The sequence below is a fragment of the Lytechinus variegatus genome, chromosome 4 (genome assembly GCF_018143015.1).
Source record: "Lytechinus variegatus isolate NC3 chromosome 4, Lvar_3.0, whole genome shotgun sequence".
Classification (NCBI taxonomy): Eukaryota; Metazoa; Echinodermata; class Echinoidea; order Temnopleuroida; family Toxopneustidae; genus Lytechinus; species Lytechinus variegatus.
Window position 1 is genome coordinate 48,147,280 of NC_054743.1, and position 21,781 is coordinate 48,169,060.

The following is a 21,781-nucleotide window of genomic DNA, read 5'->3' on the forward strand; positions in this document are numbered from 1 at the left end:
CTGTTTCTAAATGTGCAGTTCATGTGGCTTTACAAAGACTTCAGTATGACGTGCTGGAACGTGAGCTTAAGGTGGCTTAGTAGGACAAATTTCCCTATTTACCATACTTGCATCTACAGGGTCTTACCAACTTTACTACATGCAGCAGGAAATTCCAAAGGCTTTCCAGATGGAATTGAATGACACTCCTATGAAATTAGATGATATTTTCCTCATGGTATATCATCTATCCTGATATTTTAGCAACTAAGATTTTGAAATGACTCAGACAATGAATCTGCCTGGAAATTATATATTACTCATACTTTTTCTTTTTTTACCCCAATCCAATTCACCAGAGTTAGAGGGAATCACTAGCTGTTTGTATGATTGAATAAAACATATTATGGAATAGTTTACCGATTCACCTTCTATCATTTTCTTCTGTTGAATTGTTTAAAAGACTTTGGAAAACATACTTATTTTTGTTTTAGTGTAATTGTAATATTGGAGAGCAATTTGTATTAAGCACATAGAGCAATTTTATTATTATTATTTATTGTTTTCTCATGGAATTCCTTATTGGCTGCAACTTCATTCCTACATGCAATTGCATTAATGCTTTATTGCTCTAACAGATGATGTTGCCGATCGGCTTCCAGAAGTCCGCCACCAAGCTCTATGAGGAAGTGATCATACCCCCAGCAGACCGAGCCCCTGTCAGTGTGGGCAAGAATCTTGTACCAATATCCCAACTTGATGAAGTAAGTTGATGATGACGAGGATGATGATTGAGTATGATTATGATGATTATGATGATTGCAAATTTTGTCTCAAAAGATGTGCATGACTTGAGAGTAAGAAGTTAGTGAGCAGCACAGTCAAAATATTTTGTGCAGTGCAATGGTAGCATAAATGTTAAAGGGGGGGGGGGGTGTTGATTCAATCCTCAACAGCCCCCCCCCAGCATTTAGGGATAATATTGCTATGGTGGGTAGAATTCAAAGGATGAAGACGTTGAATCACATTCACTCCGATTGAGCATTATAAGCAGTCATTGCATATCCAAGGGCACAAGGTGCTAGGATTATTTTGAATATGTGATTTGTAATTCTATCTAAACACAGATTGGGGGGGGGTAGCATTTATAGGCCACTGCACACCATACGACCTGGCTACCACGCTGTCTGCGACTCATGCATGTGCTTTTTGCCATAACAAATGAGAAAATGCGCTTACTACTGCCTATGTGCGTTGTTTATCACTTACGCGTCGTACAACTCTGCTGTCTGATTGGCTGGAAGTTGGATTGAGCTTGCGATCGAGTCATAAGGATTCGACATGGCAAATCCTTCCGATTTTCCTTGCGACTTGTCTTTGACTGGTCTGCAACTATCAAGCTGACAAGATCTGTGACGTCACATCTCCCCCACTCAGTCGCAAGCCAGTCGCAGACCAGTCGGGTCGTAAGGTGTGCGGTGGCCTTAAGGGACTGACTGAAAAGCTTGAATCACATTAATATTTCCGATTATTCTTTTAATCGTATTTGCTAATTTCTTCAATTGTAGATTGAGCGGGTAGCATTCAAGCTGAGGAAGAGCTTGAATCATATTAATATTTCCTGAATAATTGTATCCACTATTTTTGTTTTCAATTATAGATTGGGTGGGTAGTATTCAAGGGAATGAAGAGCTTAAATGGTATTCAGTCTGTCATCTTTGAGATGGCGTACAACACTATGGATTGATATATCTGGAATACCTGTAATTGTATCTGATTATTTCTTCAACTATAGATTGGGCGAGTGGCATTCAAAGGGATGAAGAGCTTGAATCGTATCCAGTCGGTCGTCTTTGAGACGGCGTACAACACCAACGAGAACCTGTTGATCTGTGCCCCTACGGGAGCGGGAAAGACTAACATTGCCATGCTGACCATCCTCCAAGAGGTCAGGAAACACATTCAACAAGGGGTCATCAAAAAAGATGAATTCAAGGTAAATCATTCATCTCGATATGAGATCATCCCATTATGGTGAGCCAAATAGATGACTTAAAGGTACATGTAAATTATTCATGATAGGTTCATGGTTAAATGATATAAAGATGAATGCAAGGTTATTGATTCCTCTAAATTAAAAATAATCATATGATGATATATGTTCATTCCATAAATAAATGATCATTTTCTTCATTTTCACAAATTTCTTTATTTTTGGAAACATAAATTCTTACAAAATAAATCTGACATTTTTACAGAGGAAGATGTAAGTCCCTTGAAAAAAACGTTTGTTGCGGAATATGCTCATACACATATATCCAGTACAAAAAATAACGGACAATAAATAAATGGAAAATAATGAATAAAAGATGAATATAAGGTTAAAAATTCTTAAAGAAAAGTGATCGTATAGTAATGATAGGTACAAAAATTTCTTAACTTAAAATAATGGATGTCAGCTGTTTGGTGTAAGAGCGAACACGTAGGCCAGAACAATGTGATTTTAGTGTATTTTGCTGCTTGGAGAATTTCTGTGCTGGTCAGTAAATTTGATGATGATTGTAAAGCCAATCTTTTTTCTTCTATTTTAAGGTCAATATCTTAACCCTAAAAGGGACAGGGGGGTTATGATGGCCCCCACTCGACGCTTCGTGCAATATTCCGAAAAGCAAAAACGATAGCGCCGCTAAATTTGATGACTTTTTCTTATAAGTCTTGCGCAACATTTGAGACCAAATTCGCGACATCCATTCTTATTCAATATGATTATATGTTTTGGTCCATGATATTCTCAAGCATATTTGCCTACAATGAAAATCCGTCTTCCGCAAATGAATTTATGTGCAATGATGTATATTTCTGACTAATTGTCAAAATGTCTCTGTTATATTTATGTTAACATGTGTAATGCAGAAGAAAAATAAATCAAAACTAATCAAATATTACAAAAAAAATCATGGTTTCTATTGCATAGTGTACATGTACATAAATGTACTAAACTCTGTAATTTGACTCTGATAAATTGTTATTCTTCTTTTATCCGTTAGATTGTTTATGTAGCTCCCATGAAGGCCCTGGCGGCTGAGATGGTGAGGAACTTTGGCACACGCCTGGCCCCGCTCGGTCTGTCTGTGAAAGAGCTCACTGGAGACATGCAGCTCACCAAAAATGAAATCATGAAAACACAGGTAATGTTGACAGAAGCAATCTGGAAGCAGTTCTTTAGAATTTTTAAGTTTATCAATACTTTGTGAAAGCAGTTATATGCACATCGTCATGAATATTCATTAGGTTGGCTGGTGATGTTACAACCCCACTTTCCCTTTTCTTATGTTATTACATGAATTCATAAATGTTTCCTTTTTTTCATACTTGTGTAAATGATGTGTCTCCATTATGATGACATAAGTTGCGGCAATAAATAACTAATGAACTTAATCAGTTGTCAATTCAATTGTTTTATTTCTTGGTAGAAAATTTTTGAATAACCTAATTTCATAATACAAAATACAAAAGAACAAGTGGGGATATGACATCAGGCCACCTAATGAATATTCATAAAGACATGTTTCAACGCAATAATGCAAATCTTTAAAATTCGATAACTCTGTTATGTGTTATCCGATTTTGATGGAATTTTCATCATTTTGCTCTGTGAATTTTACTCTATTTATTGGTATAAACATTATTTCCAGGCTGGACCTTCCCTTAAATAGAACTACCTCAAGTTTAAACTACTCATATATGACCAGCATAATACAACATTCTTAGCTGTGTAGTTTTGTAATGCATGTATAGGCCTACTTGAATGATAACACTAATTCACCACTCAATACATTCATACTACACTTATAATGTTAACCAAGTAGCAAAGCAAGTACTTCCTTCCCAAAAACATTTTGGTTTTCTCTTTACATTTTTAAAAACTTTTTTAAATCTGCATTTACTGTAATAATTTATTCATACTATTGTAGAAAGGGTTACATCTTTTTGTATTTTGATTGATTTTTTGGAAAATAAATGAAATGAAAATAAATGAAACAATGAAATGGAATGAATGAAATGAATGAATGAAAATAATTTAAATAACTGAAATGAAATGAAATAAAGTAATGAAATATCTTTGTGTAGATGTTGGTGACAACTCCAGAGAAGTGGGACGTGGTCACGCGAAAGAGCACCGGCGATGTGGCCCTCACACAGCTGGTCAAGCTCCTCATCATCGACGAGGTCCATCTTCTCCACGATGACCGAGGGGCGGTCATTGAAAGCCTTGTTGCCCGCACCTTAAGACAGGTTAGTGTCCCGGGCGCCTGTGTCATATAGAGTTCCATCTTATTGTAACTTTGCCAATGTGGCATCTACCTCGGTAACAGGGCTCAGCAACCAATCACAATCAAGGTTTGGTGGTCGCTACAATCATGTCAAAGTTACCATACATGTAATTTTATTTCTTTGTGAAACAAGCCCCTGGCTTGGCAACCTATTCGCAGAATCAATAAGTAATTGGATACTGAGAACATGTTTTCTTGAGTCGCTAAATGAAAAGAGAGAGAAACCCATTGTGGCTAGAAAATACTGATGAACCAGTGGATACTGATATTTTCATTTTTTTTTTGGGGGGGGAGGTTAAAAACCTATTCTGAGTTTCCATTGACAAATCATGGGGGAATCAAGGCTAATCTCATAACAGAGAAGGGATTCAAGTCTTTCACTCGGCTGCATGCCTGGGGTTGTTATGTAGTAGATGCCGGCAAGTCTGGGAGCTCCATAGGAGAGCAATAGTTAGTAGACGAACCAACCAGGGGGCAGTTTCATAAAGCTGTTCGTAAGATAAGAGCGAGTTTAAGAACGACTGTTGAACCTTTCTTACGCGCTTAACCATCGCCAAAGTATATACCATTTACCACAAGAAAGGATCACCAGTCGTTCTTAAAGTCGCTCTTAACTTACGAACAGCTTTATGAAACACCCACCAGAAGTAAACCGCGTGTTTTCACGTTGAAACATGTCACTTCACAGAGGTTATTTATTTTAGCAATTAACACCGGGAAGAGACCTGCTAGGAGTCTATGAATGGGGATTGTTGGAAACTGGAACTGCTATGATCGGAAGTAAATAACCATCACGAGTTCAATCAAATTCGTGCTGTCCGAACTTTTATCGCATTAGTCCGACGGGTGCTCATGATGGACAGATTATATTATATTTTAATCAATTGGCCTCTTGCGAACTTCGTATTGATTCAATTTCCCTCATGATTTGTCAGTGGCTGGGCCCTTTAATACATGTGCTGTATCTAGCACGGATCCAACTATCCTCCTGGCCGGTGACAGATCTATTTTCACTGCTGCCCCACGTCTGTGGAATGAACTGTCGATGTGGATTAGGTCATCAGCTTCCCACCATGTTTTTCAGAAATTCCTGAGAGGTCCATATATTTAAGGCTCTGTCACATTGTTCCGTGCAAGCCTTGGGGGGCAATTACCTGTCACTCGCCCACAACAAAGTTTTGATCATGTTCAAAACATTTCTACGCACAAAACAGACAAGCGTGCGCTCCAGCGGGCAACTGCGTGAGAGATACATGGTATCGTCAATGCTGGCGACATGCGGATGGCCTGCAGGTAGTAGCAAGCATAGTCACCTGCAAGTCATATGCAGGGCTTGCACAGAATGATGTAAAAGGGCCTAACAATTGAATGCACCCGTATTAGTAGACCGGCCAAACCTCAAAAAGTGCTCTAGATAAGGATTCGACGGCAAAATTTGTTAATGCTTGGCATCCCAGCTAATAGTCTTGCAAAAATACCCAGGAATAGCGTACGGGCGGATGCCAAGCGCAATTTTGCGTCAAAGTGTCATTTTTAGCGTAAAATCTGAAAGACTGTCGAAAATCACGCATTTTGATATTTTGACGGATTATCATCATATTTTTCATTATCTTTAATATTAAATTATTTTTATTCGGAATTTCAAATTATAAGTCTACTAAATATGCATTTCAAATTTGAATATTACACACACACATATGGCACAGGGAAACATAAAACCGCGATTTCCTCGAAATAAAAGTTTGTGAAAACGATCAATAGTTGGAAGTTTTTTTACGCAACATAAATTCATCGATTTAAATGCGTTTATCCATCGGATGTATAGTAAATGTCCTAGTGCCACAAATATTAAAAGAATTTTCAAGTAAGATGGTAGATATCTCATTTTATGTTATCCGAAAGGAGACAATGTGCATTTTACCAGGTGCGCATTTTGAAAGAAAACTGAAAATACCGTACGTTATGTACATAATTACATGTATAAGTACATACTAAATCGAGTTTTTATTTACATGTATAAGTCCATAATAAAGCGAGTTTTTAATTAGATAGCACAATTTGTCAATTCCTTGCATCCCAGCTAAAAGTCTTGCGGAAATACTGAGGAATAGCGTACGGGCGGATGCCAAGTGCACTTTCGCGTGAAAGTATCATTTTTAGCGTAAAATCTGAAAGACTGTTGAAAATCACGCATTTCGATATTTTGACGGATAATCATCATATTTTTTATTATCTTTGATATGGAATTGTTTTTATTCAGAGTTTCAAATTATAAGTCTACTAAATATGCATTTCAAATTTGAATATTACACACACATATATGGCAATATGAAATATAAAATCGTGATTTACTCAAAAGAAAGGTTTTTAAAAATTATCAATGGTATAATGTTTGTGTTCCGCATCTCAATTTCGTCAAGATTTAGTGCTATTACCAAAAAATACTTGATAATTGTTGTTATGTCACATATAGTGAAAACAAATACTGAAATAAGATGCAAGATATATATCATTTAATGTTATATATGCGAAATATAACAATGCACATTATTTTATCCGACGCGCATTTCTGATAAAAAAATAAACAGCGCACAATATTAGATCGATATTGCACATATCTTATATCAGTGCGATACTCGTCATGATATTATATAGGATTATGTTTGCTTTTGTAGAGTTCGATCTTCTTGATATTTCCACGAATGAATTGGTGCTGAACTTAATTCTACCTGTGTCGATATGCAGAAATAGGTCTGATATTTAATTTGCCGTTACCATGGTAGCATTAATTTTACAGGAATATCTACATGTATATCCAAAATCATAGAAAACATACATGTATGAATAAAGCGATTGAATTAGCATTTTTAAACCACTCTGTCAATTTTCAGTGTAATGCTTATTGAATTTTTTTCTCTTTTCAATCAAATCAATTTTATGTTGGCATGGTTGGGGTGGACTTGTCCTTTAAAGTTCACATTTAAAGTTCACATTTCAAATCTTAAAGCTCATTTCACCACAGTGTATTGCCATTTTGGGAAATGCCGTCGCACGACCATTATGACAAACAAATCTAAAGGCTAATGCCCAGCGTCCAGCGCATATATTGTAATATATAGATTGTCGTACAACTGCATTTCCCAAAAGGGCATTGGTATGTCCAGGGCTGCCCAGGGTCGGGCTGTCCGGCCCCCGTCTTAGACCAGAATATATAACAACATGGACCTGTGATAATAGCAAATGCAAAAACTTTGATGAAGTAAAATGAATTGAATGAAAATTATAATTTGCAATGCAAAAGACCAAATAACATTTATTATTCATATTTTAACATAATAATTATAGCAGCAGGACATTGGAAACAACTGAAATTAATAATAATAAAAAACGCCATCCATAGCTCATCGAACCAAAATAACGTATGACCTTGATCATGTGAACTGAAATATGTGCAAAATGATCGATGATACTTTAATACCCTTATGTTCAAATGTAATCTTTAACTGGATCAATAAAAATCAAGTTATGATGACATTTAAAAAATACCCCCATATGGCCAAAGTTCAGTGACTCTAAATGACCTTTGACCTTAATCATGTGATCTAAAACTTGTGCAAGACGATCAGTAATACATGAATATTAAAGTGTCATTAACATTAAAGTGTCATTAATTTTTTTTCTATACGTTCAAAGTTATAATGAAATTTTGAAAAATGTAACTTTGGTTAAGATTTCAAATTTCAAAATTAAATATCAGACCTATTTCTGAATATCGCCACAGGTAGATTTAAGTTCAGCACCAATTCATTCGTGGAAATAGCAAGAAGATCGAACTCTACAAAAGCAAACATAATCCTATATAATATCATGACGAGTATCGCACTGATATAAGATATGTGCAATATCGATGTAATATTGTGCGCTGTTTATTTTTTATCAGAAATGCGCGTCTGAAAAAATAATGTGCATTGTTATATTTCGCATATATAATATTAAATGATATATATCTTGCATCTTATTTCAGTATTTGTTTTCACTATATGTGACATAACAACAATTATCAAGTATTTATTCGGTAATAGCACTAAATCTTGACGAAATTGAGATGCGGAACACAAACATTATACCATTAATAATTTTTAAAAACCTTTATTTTGAGTAAATCACGATTTTATATTTCATATTGCCATATATGTGTGTGTAATATTCAAATTTGAAATGCATATTTAGTAGACTTATAATTTGAAATTCTGAATAAAAACAATTCCATATCAAAGATAATAAAAAATATGATGATTATCCGTCAAAATATCAAAATGCGTGATTTTCAACAGTCTTTCAGATTTTACGCTAAAAATGATACTTTCACGCGAAAGTGCACTTGGCATCCGCCCGTACGCTATTCCTCAGTATTTCCGCAAGACTTTTAGCTGGGATGCAAGGAATTGACAAATTGTGCTATCCAATTAAAAACTTGCTTTAATATGGACTTATACATGTAAATAAAAACTCGATTTAGTATGTACTTATACATGTAATTATGTACATAATGTACGGTATTTTCAATTTTTCTTTCAAAATGCGCACCTGGTAAAATGCACATTGTCTCCTTTCGGATAACATAAAATGAGATATCTACCATCTTACTTGAAAATTCTTTTAATATTTGTGGCACTAGGACATTTACTATACATCCGATGGATAAACGCATTTAAATCGATGAATTTATCCTGCGTAAAAAAACTTCAATCTATTGATAGTTTTCACAAACTTTTATTTCGAGGAAATCGCGGTTTTATGTTTCCCTGTGCCATATGTGTGTGTGTAATATTCAAATTTGAAATGCATATTTAGTAGACTTATAATTTGAAATTCTGAATAAAAATAATTTAATATTAAAGATAATGAAAAATATGATGATAATCCGTCAAAATATCAAAATGCGTGATTTTCGACAGTCCTTCAGATTTTACGCTAAAAATGACACTTTCACGCAAAATTGCGCTTGGCATCCGCCCGTACGCTATTCCTGGGTATTTTTGCAAGACTTTTAGCTGGGATGCCAAGCATTAGCAAGCATTAACAAATTTTGCCGTCCAAAGTATAAAAAATCGTTTTGGCCGGTCTACTATATATTTTCATTGAATTTAGATTACTTTCTCGAATTCAAATCCTGAATTGAATTTTTCTTTCAAAACCGAAATCATAGATTTTTATGGAAGCATACTCTTAAAGTTCACCTTCCGCCCCTCCCGACAGGTCGAGTCCTCCCAGAGCATGATACGGATCGTGGGTCTCTCCGCCACTCTCCCCAACTATGTGGACGTGGCTCGCTTCCTGAACGTCAACCCCTACATCGGACTGTTCTTCTTCGACACCCGATTCAGGCCAGTTCCCCTGGGCCAGACCTTCATCGGGATCAAGACGCCGAACATCATGCAGCAGAGGAGGGACATGGACTTTGTCTGCTATGAGAAGGTCAGGGAGCTTGTGGACCGAGGCCACCAGGTGAGGCTTTCATGAAGTGTGTTGGTTGTAGTTTTCTCCAATATGATTGATTTCAACCTATCAAATACATGTACATTGTTTTAGTAGTGTGTATCAATGGTTAGATAGATCAAGCATTAAAGATAAATTCCAGTTTTGGTAATGATCTCAAAATGACTTTTTACAGAATCTAATATAATGACCACCCAAGTGTCTGTATGAATAAAAAATATGTGCCAAAGGATTCTGGGAGAAATTGTGTAATTGCTGAGAAATAAGCAAAATAAGCGCGGATTCGGTCACTTCCGTCGGGTCTTTATTCCAGCAATGATAATACACTGTCCCACGTGAGCCTATCTGTGTTGGTGATCTTCAGTGTGAACAGTTTTCAGTGTAGATTTCAAGATTTCACAAAGTTCAGTTTATATAACTGTAACAGATCTAGATCCTCCATGATATTTTGACAATTAAGCCTGGTTTTACAGACTTTCTCATGAAATCATTGTTTACTGCAACTACTGGAATTTCTCTTTAAATTCTTGGAGCTGATGGAAAGAAGCCATCAGGGCTCCGTTTCATTAAAAAAAAGTTGCTATGGTAACAACTCTTGCAGGAATGTCAATTTTCATCGGAAAAGCCAATCAGGAAGCAGAATTTTCACTGTTGTCGTGGTAGTCGACATTTCAGCAAGAGCTTCTATAATATCAAATTTTTATGAAAAAGGGGGCCCAGGCTTTTCACGAATTGTTTCAGTTGTAGTTTTCACCGATATATAATTGATTTCAACTTAACAAATGAATAGATTTCAGTAGCCTATTATGTTTAGATCAAGCACTAAAAGCCAGGGACTTAGTGGACATAGGAAAGGTGAGGCTTTCACGAAGTGTTGGGGTTGTTATATCCACTGATGATTTTGCTTTCAGCCAATCAAATACATGGATTTCAGTAACTTATAATGGTAAGACAGATTTAAACGCCAATTCAAAAAGGTAGTAGACAGCAGTCAGGCGAGGGTTTCACAGTGTGCTTCGGTTGTAATATTCACTGATACTGCTTCCAACCAATCAAATTCGATAATTTCAGTAGCTTGTAACAGTGAATACCTGGGGCATGCTGCCGAAAGACTAGTATGAGAGTCAGGGAGCTGGTGGCATCATATAGTGGGTTTGTCAAAGTCTTTCGGTTGTAGTAACATTCCGATCACCAATCATATGTTTGTATTTCAGTTGCTTGTAATCAATGGTTACATAGATGAAGCGCTAATTCAGGTTGCTAGTAGACAAAGGTGGTCAGGAGAGGGCTCATGAAAGTGTTTATTCACTTTGTAAAATATATGTACAATACATATCTCAACTTGATATTTCGATTGCTATGAATTAATTGTATGGACCTATTTTGTAATAATAATTGCCCTATTCATTATCATGGTCAGAGTTACGTTATGCTGTGTTCAGAGGAAAGACATCCTGCCAGGGTTGAGAACAGCGAATCCTGTATGGATGAATCTCTTATTGCGCCCAGGGTAGGATTTGAACCCATGGCCCTGTGATCAAGAGATGCAAGTCAGAAACCACTGCACCACCGCAATACGTAAAGGACAAGTCCACCCCAACAAAAACTTGATTTGAATAAAAATTTAACAAGCATAACACTGAAAATTTCATCAAAATCGGATGTAAAATAAGAAAGTTATGACACTTTAAAATTTCGCTTCATTTCACAAAACAGTTATATGCACATCTCGGTCGGTATGCAAATGAGGGAAGTGATGACATCACTCACTATTTCTTTTGTATTTTATTATATGAAGTATGAAATATTTTGATTTGCTCATCATTGTCATGTGAAATGAAGTTTCATTCCTCCCTGAACACGTAGAATTCCATTATTTTAACATTTTGTGCTTCAGGCAAGGAGGTCCTAATCGTCAAATTCGTAAAAACTGAAATATTGTATAATTCAAACAATAAAAAACAAAAGAAATAGTGAGTGACATCATCGACTCTCTCATTTGGATGTAACTGGCTCGTTCATATAACTATTTTGTTAAAAATAAGCGAAACTTTGAAACGTCATAACTTTCTTATTTTACATCTGATTTTGGCAAAATTTTCAGCATTGTTCTCGTCTGATTTTTCTCTACTGATTCAAATTAACATTTTTCTGAGGAGGACTTGACCTTTAATCTTAGTACCATATTCTTGTTTCATTATTTCCCGCAGGTGATGGTGTTTGTGCATGCGAGGAATGCTACGGTCCAGACTGCTATGTACCTGCGTGAGACGGCTAAGGGTAATGGAGAGATCGGCATGTTCCAAGGTCAGCAATCACCAGAATATGGATCTGCTCTCAAACAGGTATGAATCAACAAAACCTTATTGTGAGAATTACCAAAAATATGTTTGAATGATGATGTATCATTACTATGTTGTAAATGCATTATAATTGACCTTGATGCAATGAACCATGCAGTATATCTATCTATCTATCTATCTAATCATCCATCCATCCATCTACCCACCCATCCATCCATCCATTCTACTGGCTGGGATATCCTCGTCAAGGAAGGGAGAATGTGCATACCTTATTCCCTGAGATCATCATCATTGTTATTACATTTATGAATATTATCGTGACTATGGTTATCATTATGGTCCTGATAATTATACGATTATCATTACTGCTGGTATCACTACATGTATTCATCCTTTTCTTTTTTTTTCTTCTTATTAGTGTGGTTCTTGTCATGTTTATCTCTTTAGGTGATGAAGTCACGGAATAAACAGCTGCGTGAGCTGTTCCCCGACGGTTTCTCCATCCATCACGCAGGAATGCTGAGACAGGATAGGAATCTGGTGGAGAGGTATTTTGCTGCCGGTCATCTGAAGGTCTTGGTTTGTACCGCCACCCTGGCCTGGGGTGTCAATCTTCCTGCGCACGCTGTGGTTATCAAGGTACGTATCTCTCTTTAATATGGCACTGTAACACCGTTCCTTACAAGCGTCGTGGCAACTCACCAGCAACAAAGTTCTGAGCATGTTCAGAACTTTTCTGCCGAACCAGAAGTGCATGTGCCCCTGTATAGATCTTGCTTTTTTTTATTCATCCTTAAAACTTCAATTTTGACAGTGTGAAGAAGAATTACTCTATCGAATCAAGGAAAATTGTCAGATCTGACAACTTGTCCGAAAAAAATGTTGATGAAATGTGCCCCTGAAGCCTTTGGTCCTCTGATTTTTTTTTTCCTGATTGCTAAGAAAGCATGAATGCTTGTAAGCAAGCAACCAGAGGACCGACGGCTTAAGGTCCTCTCCGAAGGACCTGGTAATGAGGATTAATGCCTTACCAAATGGCACTAGCGCACCAAGTGGGAATACAAATCCCCTGCTCTACCGACTGAGCTATCGCGCCTCCTCTAGTTGCTTACTTACAAGCATTCATACTTTCTGAAAAATCAGGTAAAAATAAAAGTCACCATACCATATCCTAGATTTGATAAGAAAATGGATGCAATCAATCATTTTAAGAAACTTGATTCAATTAAGCATTTCACTCGTAATTTTTGCAGTACAACTTGCGTTCTCTTTCCAGGGCACTCAACTTTACGACGCAAACAAAGGAGCATTCAAGGACCTCGGGATACTGGATGTCCTTCAGATCTTTGGACGTGCAGGGCGCCCTCAGTATGATAGCTTTGGAGAAGGTTTCATCATCACGACACATGAGAAACTCAATCACTACTTGAGCCTGATCACCAGACAGAACGCCATTGAGAGTCAGTTCATCAGCAGTTTAGCAGATAATCTCAATGCAGAGGTCAGTTGTAAACCTTTTAGGTTCCTATTCTGAAGTCCTTTTTAACCATAACCAGACCGAGGTTGGTTTGAAGTTTTTTTGGGGGGGATTTTATTGTTAAGAATTTCTTAGGTATTTCTTTGTTTTTTCACCAAATTTATAGCAGAATCTTTTTGAAGCATAATTATGCTAAAATCAATTAATTTCAGCTGATGAAAGTAAAAATAATCATAATCTTCAGGAATTAGGTGAGAAACTTCAATTTACGTTGACTTTTTACACAAAACCACATTTTTTAGCAATTTTGGGTCTGACATGCACCTATGTAATGTCACAAATTTCGAATTGCGTACACGGGCATCCTGAATTTGGTCTTAAAAGATGCGCACAACTTCAAAGAGAAAAGTCGGCAAGAGGCGAGGGCGAAAAATTTCGCGTAGTGGAAATGTTGCGGAAAGTGATGGGGGGGGTGGCTTTAGGGTTACTAATAGTCCATGACCTAACTCGCCCTAGTAATGTGAAGCCCAAAATGTGAGAATTTGTTTGCATCATACGTTTCTTAAGTTTACTCTTGAGTTGTCTTTCCTCATTCATTGATGGTGAAATCAACTGTCTTTTTTTATCTTTCCAAGACAGTAACTTATGAGTAATCAATTTGAGTGCGAAATGATCAGGTAAATCAAACCTTTACTGTTAGTGATTCGTGTCACAATTGGCCTTCCATATTTAAACCGCAGCTTTCCACCAGAGTTGAAATTAACCTCGAGACCAGAATATGGGCTTAAGAATTCTGTGCAAGGAGAAGATGAATTGGAAGAAAAAAAAGAGAATTAATGTAGCTTGAGTGAGTTTGACATCATCAGAGTCAACAAGCTTGTTCAGTATGTAGAAGACCATAATCCCTCTTTTTTCTATTTCTATTCCAATCTAGATTGCTCTTGGAACAGTGAGCAATGTGGACGAGGCGGTGCGTTGGCTGAGCTACACTTACTTGTACGTGAGAATGCACCTCAACCCAATGGCCTATGGCCTCATGTACAAAGACACACAGGTGAGATAAAGATTGCAGAATGTTTGCACTGCTGACTCTTCTGGGATTTTTCATGATTTTTTTTTGTGGGGGCAGGTTGAAGACATTTAAAGAGAAATTCCAGTAGTTGCAGTAAACACTGATGTCATGAGAAAGTCTGTAAAAAAGGCTTTATAATTGTCAGTATATCACCAAGGATCTAGATCTGGTAGTTACATTAACTGAACTTTGTGAAATCTTGAAATCTACGCTGAAAAATGTTCACACCGAAGATCCCCAACACAGTATAAGCGGACGTGGGACAATGTATAATTATTGCTTAGAGCGTCGGGCCAGACGCTCTACCCGAATCCTGTGCTTATTTGCTGATTTCTCAGCAATTACACAATTTCTTCCAGGATCCTTTGGCACATGCGTTTTATTCATACGAACAGACACTTTGGTGGTCATTTCATTTGATTCTGTAGGAACTCATTTTGATATCTTTACCAAAACTAGCATTTACCTTTCAGAAAAAATTTAATACCAAATATCGTATGGCCCTCTGTACAGAGACACACACACGAGTGAGATCAAGGTCGGGGAATACTTGCACTTTTTTGTGGGGCGAGTGGAAGTTGCTGATATTTAAGTAAATATTTATTTGTTTATTCTGTTTTGTACATTCATATATTTGAATATGCTATTTGTTATGTTCATTTTTGAAAATGGAAATAAATAAGTAGAAACTTGAACCCAAGGATCTTTAAAAACTTTGTTTCTATGGTAAAAAAAGGTGTCAATTAAATGCGACCTTGCAACATTGACATGTATGTTCCACTGTGATTTTGATTTTCAGAGTGACCCAGGCCTTGCCAAGTTTCGTAATGACCTGATCATCACAGCAGCCCGTAGTCTGGACAAGGCCAAGATGATCCGGTTTGTGGAGCATACCGGCGACCTCCATTCGACAGACCTCGGACGGGTCGCAAGCCACTTCTACATCAAGCATGCCACCATCGAGAAGTTCAACGAGATGATGAAATCGGTCATGAGCGAGGCCGAGGTCTTCTCCATGGTCTCGCAGGCGCAAGAGTTTGAGCAAATCAAGGTATAGTTTGGCAGAACCTTTCTTTCATTTTGCATTTTATCTATTGAAATGGCAGAATTTCTATCAAGGTGTATTAATGAAATGTTGTAAATATTTCACCGTAAGATCATCCTGAGTTGCCTACTGAAGGTGGAGTAGAGAAACTTACATGTTAAAAAAAATTTGATGTTTCCTGTGTGATCCAAACCACAGGTTTGTGAGGATGAGACCGCTTCAAGAACATCCTGATATCCCTGCTCCAGGTCGAGAAGAGAATGTTTCTTGTGCGGTCAATGATATATCTTGTTTGATCCCAACCCTAGGTTCGTGAGGATGAGATGAGAGAACTCCAGGACCACCTTGAAGACGATTGTGAGATGCCCGCTGCCGGTGGGGTAGAGAACGCTCATGGTAAGGTCAATATCCTCCTCCAAACCTTCATCTCTAGAGGCAACGTGGATAGCTTCTCCCTCGTCTCGGATTCAGCATACGTTGCTCAGGTGAGTGTACCGGGTGTTATGACATTTGCTTTGGCTACAATTGCTCCGACAGCAATGGCTATGGCGATATTTATCTCCGGAGACAATTATCTGGGCATTATTTTCTCTAGGGTTAGGGTTGCAATGGAGTTTTATGTTAGGTTAAGGATAGGGTATAGTTAAATCCAGCAATTGCTGCCAGAGCAATCGTTTACAAGTACAGTTCAGTCAAGTAACGTTATTTTTTGGAATATAAACCTCGGCCTTGTATTAACCGCACCCCCAAAATCAGGAGGCTCTAAAAAAAAAAAAATTGGCAAACTGAGTTTGGTATTATTTGGATGAATGAATTAAACTGACAATTATTTGACAGACCAAAAGATATATTACTAATTTTCATATTTAAAAAAATGGTTACTCCATTCTTTAACTTTATTTTTCAAAGAATATGAATTATTTCTTTGTAGAATAAAGAAAAAAAAGACCATGAAATGGCAGTATTGTATATCAAACTTATAGTCTAAAAATGGAAAAAGAAAGCAAAAATGTTGAGATAAATTGAGGGAGAAAAAAAATGAAGAATAGAGGACATTTTTTATTGCTAATTTTCAAACTGATTACGATCGATTACGATTATATCCCTATTGTAAAGCATTTTCAATGCACTTTTTAGGTGTAAAAAAATAAGTTTTCATTACAAAAAAACAGGGTTTTTTTTATGGAAAAGGTGACCATAAAATGGCATTTTTAATATCAAAATTATGGTATAAAAAGGGATTTTTTTTATAATATTGAGAGAAAAACTAGAGAAATAAAGAATAAAGGACATTATTTATTGCTTTTTTAATAACCGATTACGATTGATTACGCTAACATGTCTATTGAAGAGCATTTCCCGTGCAAGTTTTGTTGAAAAAAAAGTTTTCATCACAAAACAATCAGTTTTTTTTTGGAAAACATTTTTAAATTGATAGTAGTTAAATAAATCATATAAACTAATCTTTACAAAGAAGATTTTTCAAAGAAAACTTTGCAAAATATACTCCCTATTTTTAGTAACCAACAAATAATTATACATTAAATATTCTATATTATTGTTGGTTCAACTGTACATCATATCACCAACAAAACGTCGTCAGTTTTCCGACGAAAATTTGTTGTTTCTGTGTATAAACCGCACCCAATATTTCAAGATTTTAAAGTGGGAAAAAAGGCGCGGTTATACACCGGAAAATATGGTAGTTGTATTATATATAGTACAGTCAGACCGCAGGTCCCTATGCTAATGAGCAAAAAGGCCAGATTCATCCAAATCATCTCGTGGCTGAATCCTCCCCCTTGCAAAATCTCGTGATTCGTGAGATTTTCTTTCTCTAAGAATTTACCTGTTTTAACCTCAAGTTAAATGAAATATTATTGCACCATCAGATAGAGTAAAAGTTACTCTTTCATATTGGTCATTTATTTTGTATACAATATTTTGTTAAATAAGTACATTTCTGGCCTGAAAATGTGCCTCAAAACTGAGTTTTCTTCCTCTGTTTTCTTTTGCAAATTGTGCAAAACTTTTTATTTTGAGCCTCAATGATATCTATATCACCATAAAGCTGAACTTCTGTACTTTCTCACAATGCCACTCTTGATATGCGGCACCTTTTAATCGGGTCAAGATCACACTTCCCACCAAGGTACAAGACGAGATTTCTGAAATTTTGTACTTGCATGAAATCCAGAGTCCTGATTGGCTGGATAAGGTTCACAGAACAACAGGCGCGGGGTATTTGAGGAGATTACCACGTGGGAAGTGTGACCTTCCCACGAACCCAGGCACTGGAACCGTTGGAATTTGCCACTGGGTGGTCTCTTTGACCAATCAGAGTGCAGTATTCTTGTTTTCAAACTGCTTTATGTACTTGGCAAATGAAAAGTGTGATCTTGACCCGATTAAACCAATTCTTATTTTGAAACCTATATCATTTCAAAGCATACATATTCAGCTTTATCATGATATAAAAATCATTTAGGCTCAAACATAAAAAAAGTGTGAAAATAGTAGCTTTTGTCAGGTGAAAATATTTATTTTGTAGCATATTTTAGATCAAAATGTTAACATATATTACAAAATCTTTGAATAAATCCAAACATATGACCTGAAAGAATGATTATTCTTCTTTACAATGGTACCAAATTCATGAAATTCGATGCACAATTAGAGCAGCAATGACCGAATGAAAAGAGGTGTTTTGGTTCGCATCAAGCTCATTAAATATGCAAAACATCTCAAGTCATGAATATCACTTGGATGAAAGAAGAAACTTTCTTGGGACCTGCAGTCTGACTGAGTAGCTGGCGGTTGGGCATGTTCAAGACATTACATGGTCTGGGCCAAGTTACAATTGCCATCCAATGGTCACTAGCCTAAAATCCTAGATTCTGATTGGCTGATAAAGCATTGTTACCCTGGTTGTTACAGTTGGATGGCAAAGGTACTATAATAGTAACTTTTAGGTAACATAGCCCTGTGATTTCAGTTCATGGCATTTTTTTTCTATTGGCATTTTACTTACAGCAGCATCATTCACATCATGTCTACATGTATGATGTGTTTGGTCATATGCTATTCAAACCAATCATTGAGAGGAATTAATTCATGTAGTATATAATACACGCTAAACCTTATTCATGATATACATGTAATGCCACATGGTTGAGAAACAATTTTATTGTATTCAAGCACAGTGACTCATCGTCTTGCCTAATAGTAAGCTGATAAATGTGTATTGTACGCTTCAAGTCTAAGTAGAGTGGCCAAAGTTATGTGAAAATCTCATGACATCATTATGTTGTCACAACACACAAGATATGTGATAATTTCATTTCAATATCTCAAGTCACATTTGATGGTGTAATGAGTTTGTTCACCAAAACTATTGACATTTTTTTGTTGCTTACTGATGAAGAATAATTTGATTGTTAAGCAGTTTCTTTGTCTACTTGCAACGCACAAGTCGCCTCACTCTGAAACATGCATGTACTTATGAAGTTTCATATAAGAATGTGCACAAACTTCTGCTTGCCCCTTCTAGAATGCGGCACGTATCATCCGAGCCCTGTTTGAGATCACCCTCCGAACCGGTTGGCCCCTGATGGCTGCAAACCTTCTGATGCTGTCCAAGTCCATAGATAGACGTCTCTGGGCTTGGGAGAACCCTCTTAGACAGTTCTCGGTCCTATCCTATGAGATACTACGCAAGCTGGAAGCCAAGAAGCTCTCCGTTGATAAGCTCAGGGAGATGGACTCAAAGGAAATAGGTAAGATCAAGTCGCAAAACTTGCCAGGTTTAAAGATTTTTGAGAGAATCTATTTGAAAGGTGTCTTCTTGTTTGGGGACATGACCTTTGATATCTTGTGAGATACTACGCAAGCTGGAAGCCAGGATGCTCTCTTGCGATAAGCCCAGGGAGATGGACTCGAAAGAAATAGGTAAGATCAATCCTAAAACTTGTCATGTTTAAAGAGTTTTAAGAGGATCAATTTGAAAGGTGTCTTCTTAATGGTGTCTTCTGGCTTGGGGACATGACCTTTGATTTCACATGAGATCTTTTTCAAGCTGGAAAACAAGAAGCTCTGTTGATAAGCCCAGGAAGATGGATGCAACAAAATTGATAAGAACAGGCCACAAACTCGTCAGGCCGAGAGAGACTTTTTGTTGAAATGTGTCTCTTGGCTTGGGGACGTGATTTTTTTATTGCTCTTATGGTTTCTTATGAGAATGACAGGAAAGTTTTATGTTGATAGGCTCATAAGATGGACTCAAAGGAAAGGTATCTCCTGGTTTGGGGACATGACATTTAATTTCTTACGAGATACTTTGGAGGTAATAATTTTGTTGTTGGCAATCATCTTTTGAGGTAATAATTATGTTGTTGGCAATCCTATTTTGGGGTAATAATTTTGTTGGTGATATTGGATTGTCAATTTTAAGAGTGCAAGGATTAGCTTCAGACATAAATTTTTTTTATTGAATGCACAACATAAAGAAACACTACAAAACTCTCATGTATAGTTCACTCTATCTAGTTGTCTCCTGCCACCTACTATATGTCTGATTATGAGTAATCAGACTGTTGAAGAGAAACTGCAAATTAAAGTTTCTCTTTTTTGAAGAAACTGCATGCATGTGAATGAGGTTGGAAAAGTAAATGTACTACTACGATTGCTTATTCCTGAATTTTATTTTTTTTTTAGGTTTGATGGTCCACCATGTCAGCATGGGTCCCAAGATCAAGGGGTGTGCCCACCAGCTGCCGGCCATCAAACTCGACGCCTCCATCCAGCCAATCACTCGCACCGTGCTACGGGTGCGTCTGACCATCACGCCGGACTTCACCTGGAACGATCGCGTCCACGGCACCGGGTCCGAATCCTGGTGGATTTGGGTGGAGGACCCAGAGAACAACCACATCTACCATTCGGAGTACTTTCTCCTGCAGAAGAAACAGGTAATTTGGAAGATCTTTTTTTGCCTTTGTTGCTCTCTACCCAGGAGATTCTTTGGCAGCCTCTATACTGAATGCCAACAATTACGTATGGAATAGGATTAAAAAAGAAAAGATCTATAAAAAGAAAAATTAAAAGAAAATCATTTTCTAGTGCAGTTCCTTCTTTAAAGCCATGAATTGGCGATGAGATGGAAAAAATAAGATCAGTGTAAAGAAATCCAAATAAGGCAACTTTTCATACGTTTTGTAATTATTTTATCAACAAGTTTTGGGAGAAAGTGTTTTCAATCTTCCAGTCTCCTGCAACAGTTACTACCACTACATTTATGTTTTACTGTAGGCCTATATCCTCTAACTATCTTAGTGTAAAAGAGACATGTTTGAATTGATAAACATTTTTTGTGGATGTATTTTGCTACTTTGTACAAAAGATTACTAGGAAAAAAATATGCACATGTAGGATACTGTACACCTTAGGGCTCTCTCAGGTGCGCAAACCCTTTAGCTTCTCTGACAGAGCTTGAAAAAACACAAGGAAATGCTTTAACATACAGGCAAGGTGTTCACTTTATGCATTATGCTTTTTAGCAATAACTTAATCGTCAAGCAAACGCGAGCAGGCCGTTAGCAGTTGCTTGAGCTTACTAGCAAAAGCAGTTGTTTGCTCATTTTTGTCTCACCTGCATAGCAGTGTGAGACTATAGGCGCCGCTTTTCCGACGGCGGCGGCGTCAACATCAAATCTTAACCTGAGGTTAAGTTTTTGAAATGACATCATAACTTAGAAAGTATATGGACCTAGTTCATGAAACTTGGCCATAAGGTTAATCAAGTATCCTCTTAGAGTTTCATGTCACATGACCAAGGTCAAAGGTCATTTAGGGTCAATGAACTTAGACCATGTTGGAGGAATCAGCATCGAAATCTTAACCTGAGGTTAAGTTTTTGAAATGTCATCATAACTTAGAAAATATATGGACCTAGTTCATGAAACTTGGACATAAGGTTAATCAAGTATCACTGAACATCCTGCGTGAGTTTAATGTCACATGACCAAGGTCAAAGGTCATTTAGGGTCAATGAACTTTGGCCGAATTGGGGGTATC

At 36.9% G+C, this 21,781-nt stretch overlaps 1 protein-coding gene across 2 annotated transcripts in view; it reads left to right on the top strand.

Moving 5' to 3' along the window:
- Positions 1-21,781, top strand: part of LOC121414214 (activating signal cointegrator 1 complex subunit 3-like) — a 55,966-nt gene that overhangs the window by 9,149 nt on the left and 25,036 nt on the right. For both annotated transcript variants that reach the window (XM_041607301.1, XM_041607302.1), the window contains exons 8-20: positions 618-743; positions 1,775-1,975; positions 3,027-3,167; positions 4,111-4,275; positions 9,573-9,821; positions 12,023-12,157; positions 12,563-12,754; positions 13,392-13,616; positions 14,527-14,646; positions 15,464-15,715; positions 16,018-16,194; positions 19,260-19,485; positions 20,423-20,676. In XM_041607301.1, the coding sequence (XP_041463235.1) occupies positions 618-743; positions 1,775-1,975; positions 3,027-3,167; positions 4,111-4,275; positions 9,573-9,821; positions 12,023-12,157; positions 12,563-12,754; positions 13,392-13,616; positions 14,527-14,646; positions 15,464-15,715; positions 16,018-16,194; positions 19,260-19,485; positions 20,423-20,676 (2,463 nt within the window). The remainder of the gene's footprint in view (positions 1-617; positions 744-1,774; positions 1,976-3,026; positions 3,168-4,110; positions 4,276-9,572; positions 9,822-12,022; positions 12,158-12,562; positions 12,755-13,391; positions 13,617-14,526; positions 14,647-15,463; positions 15,716-16,017; positions 16,195-19,259; positions 19,486-20,422; positions 20,677-21,781) is intronic.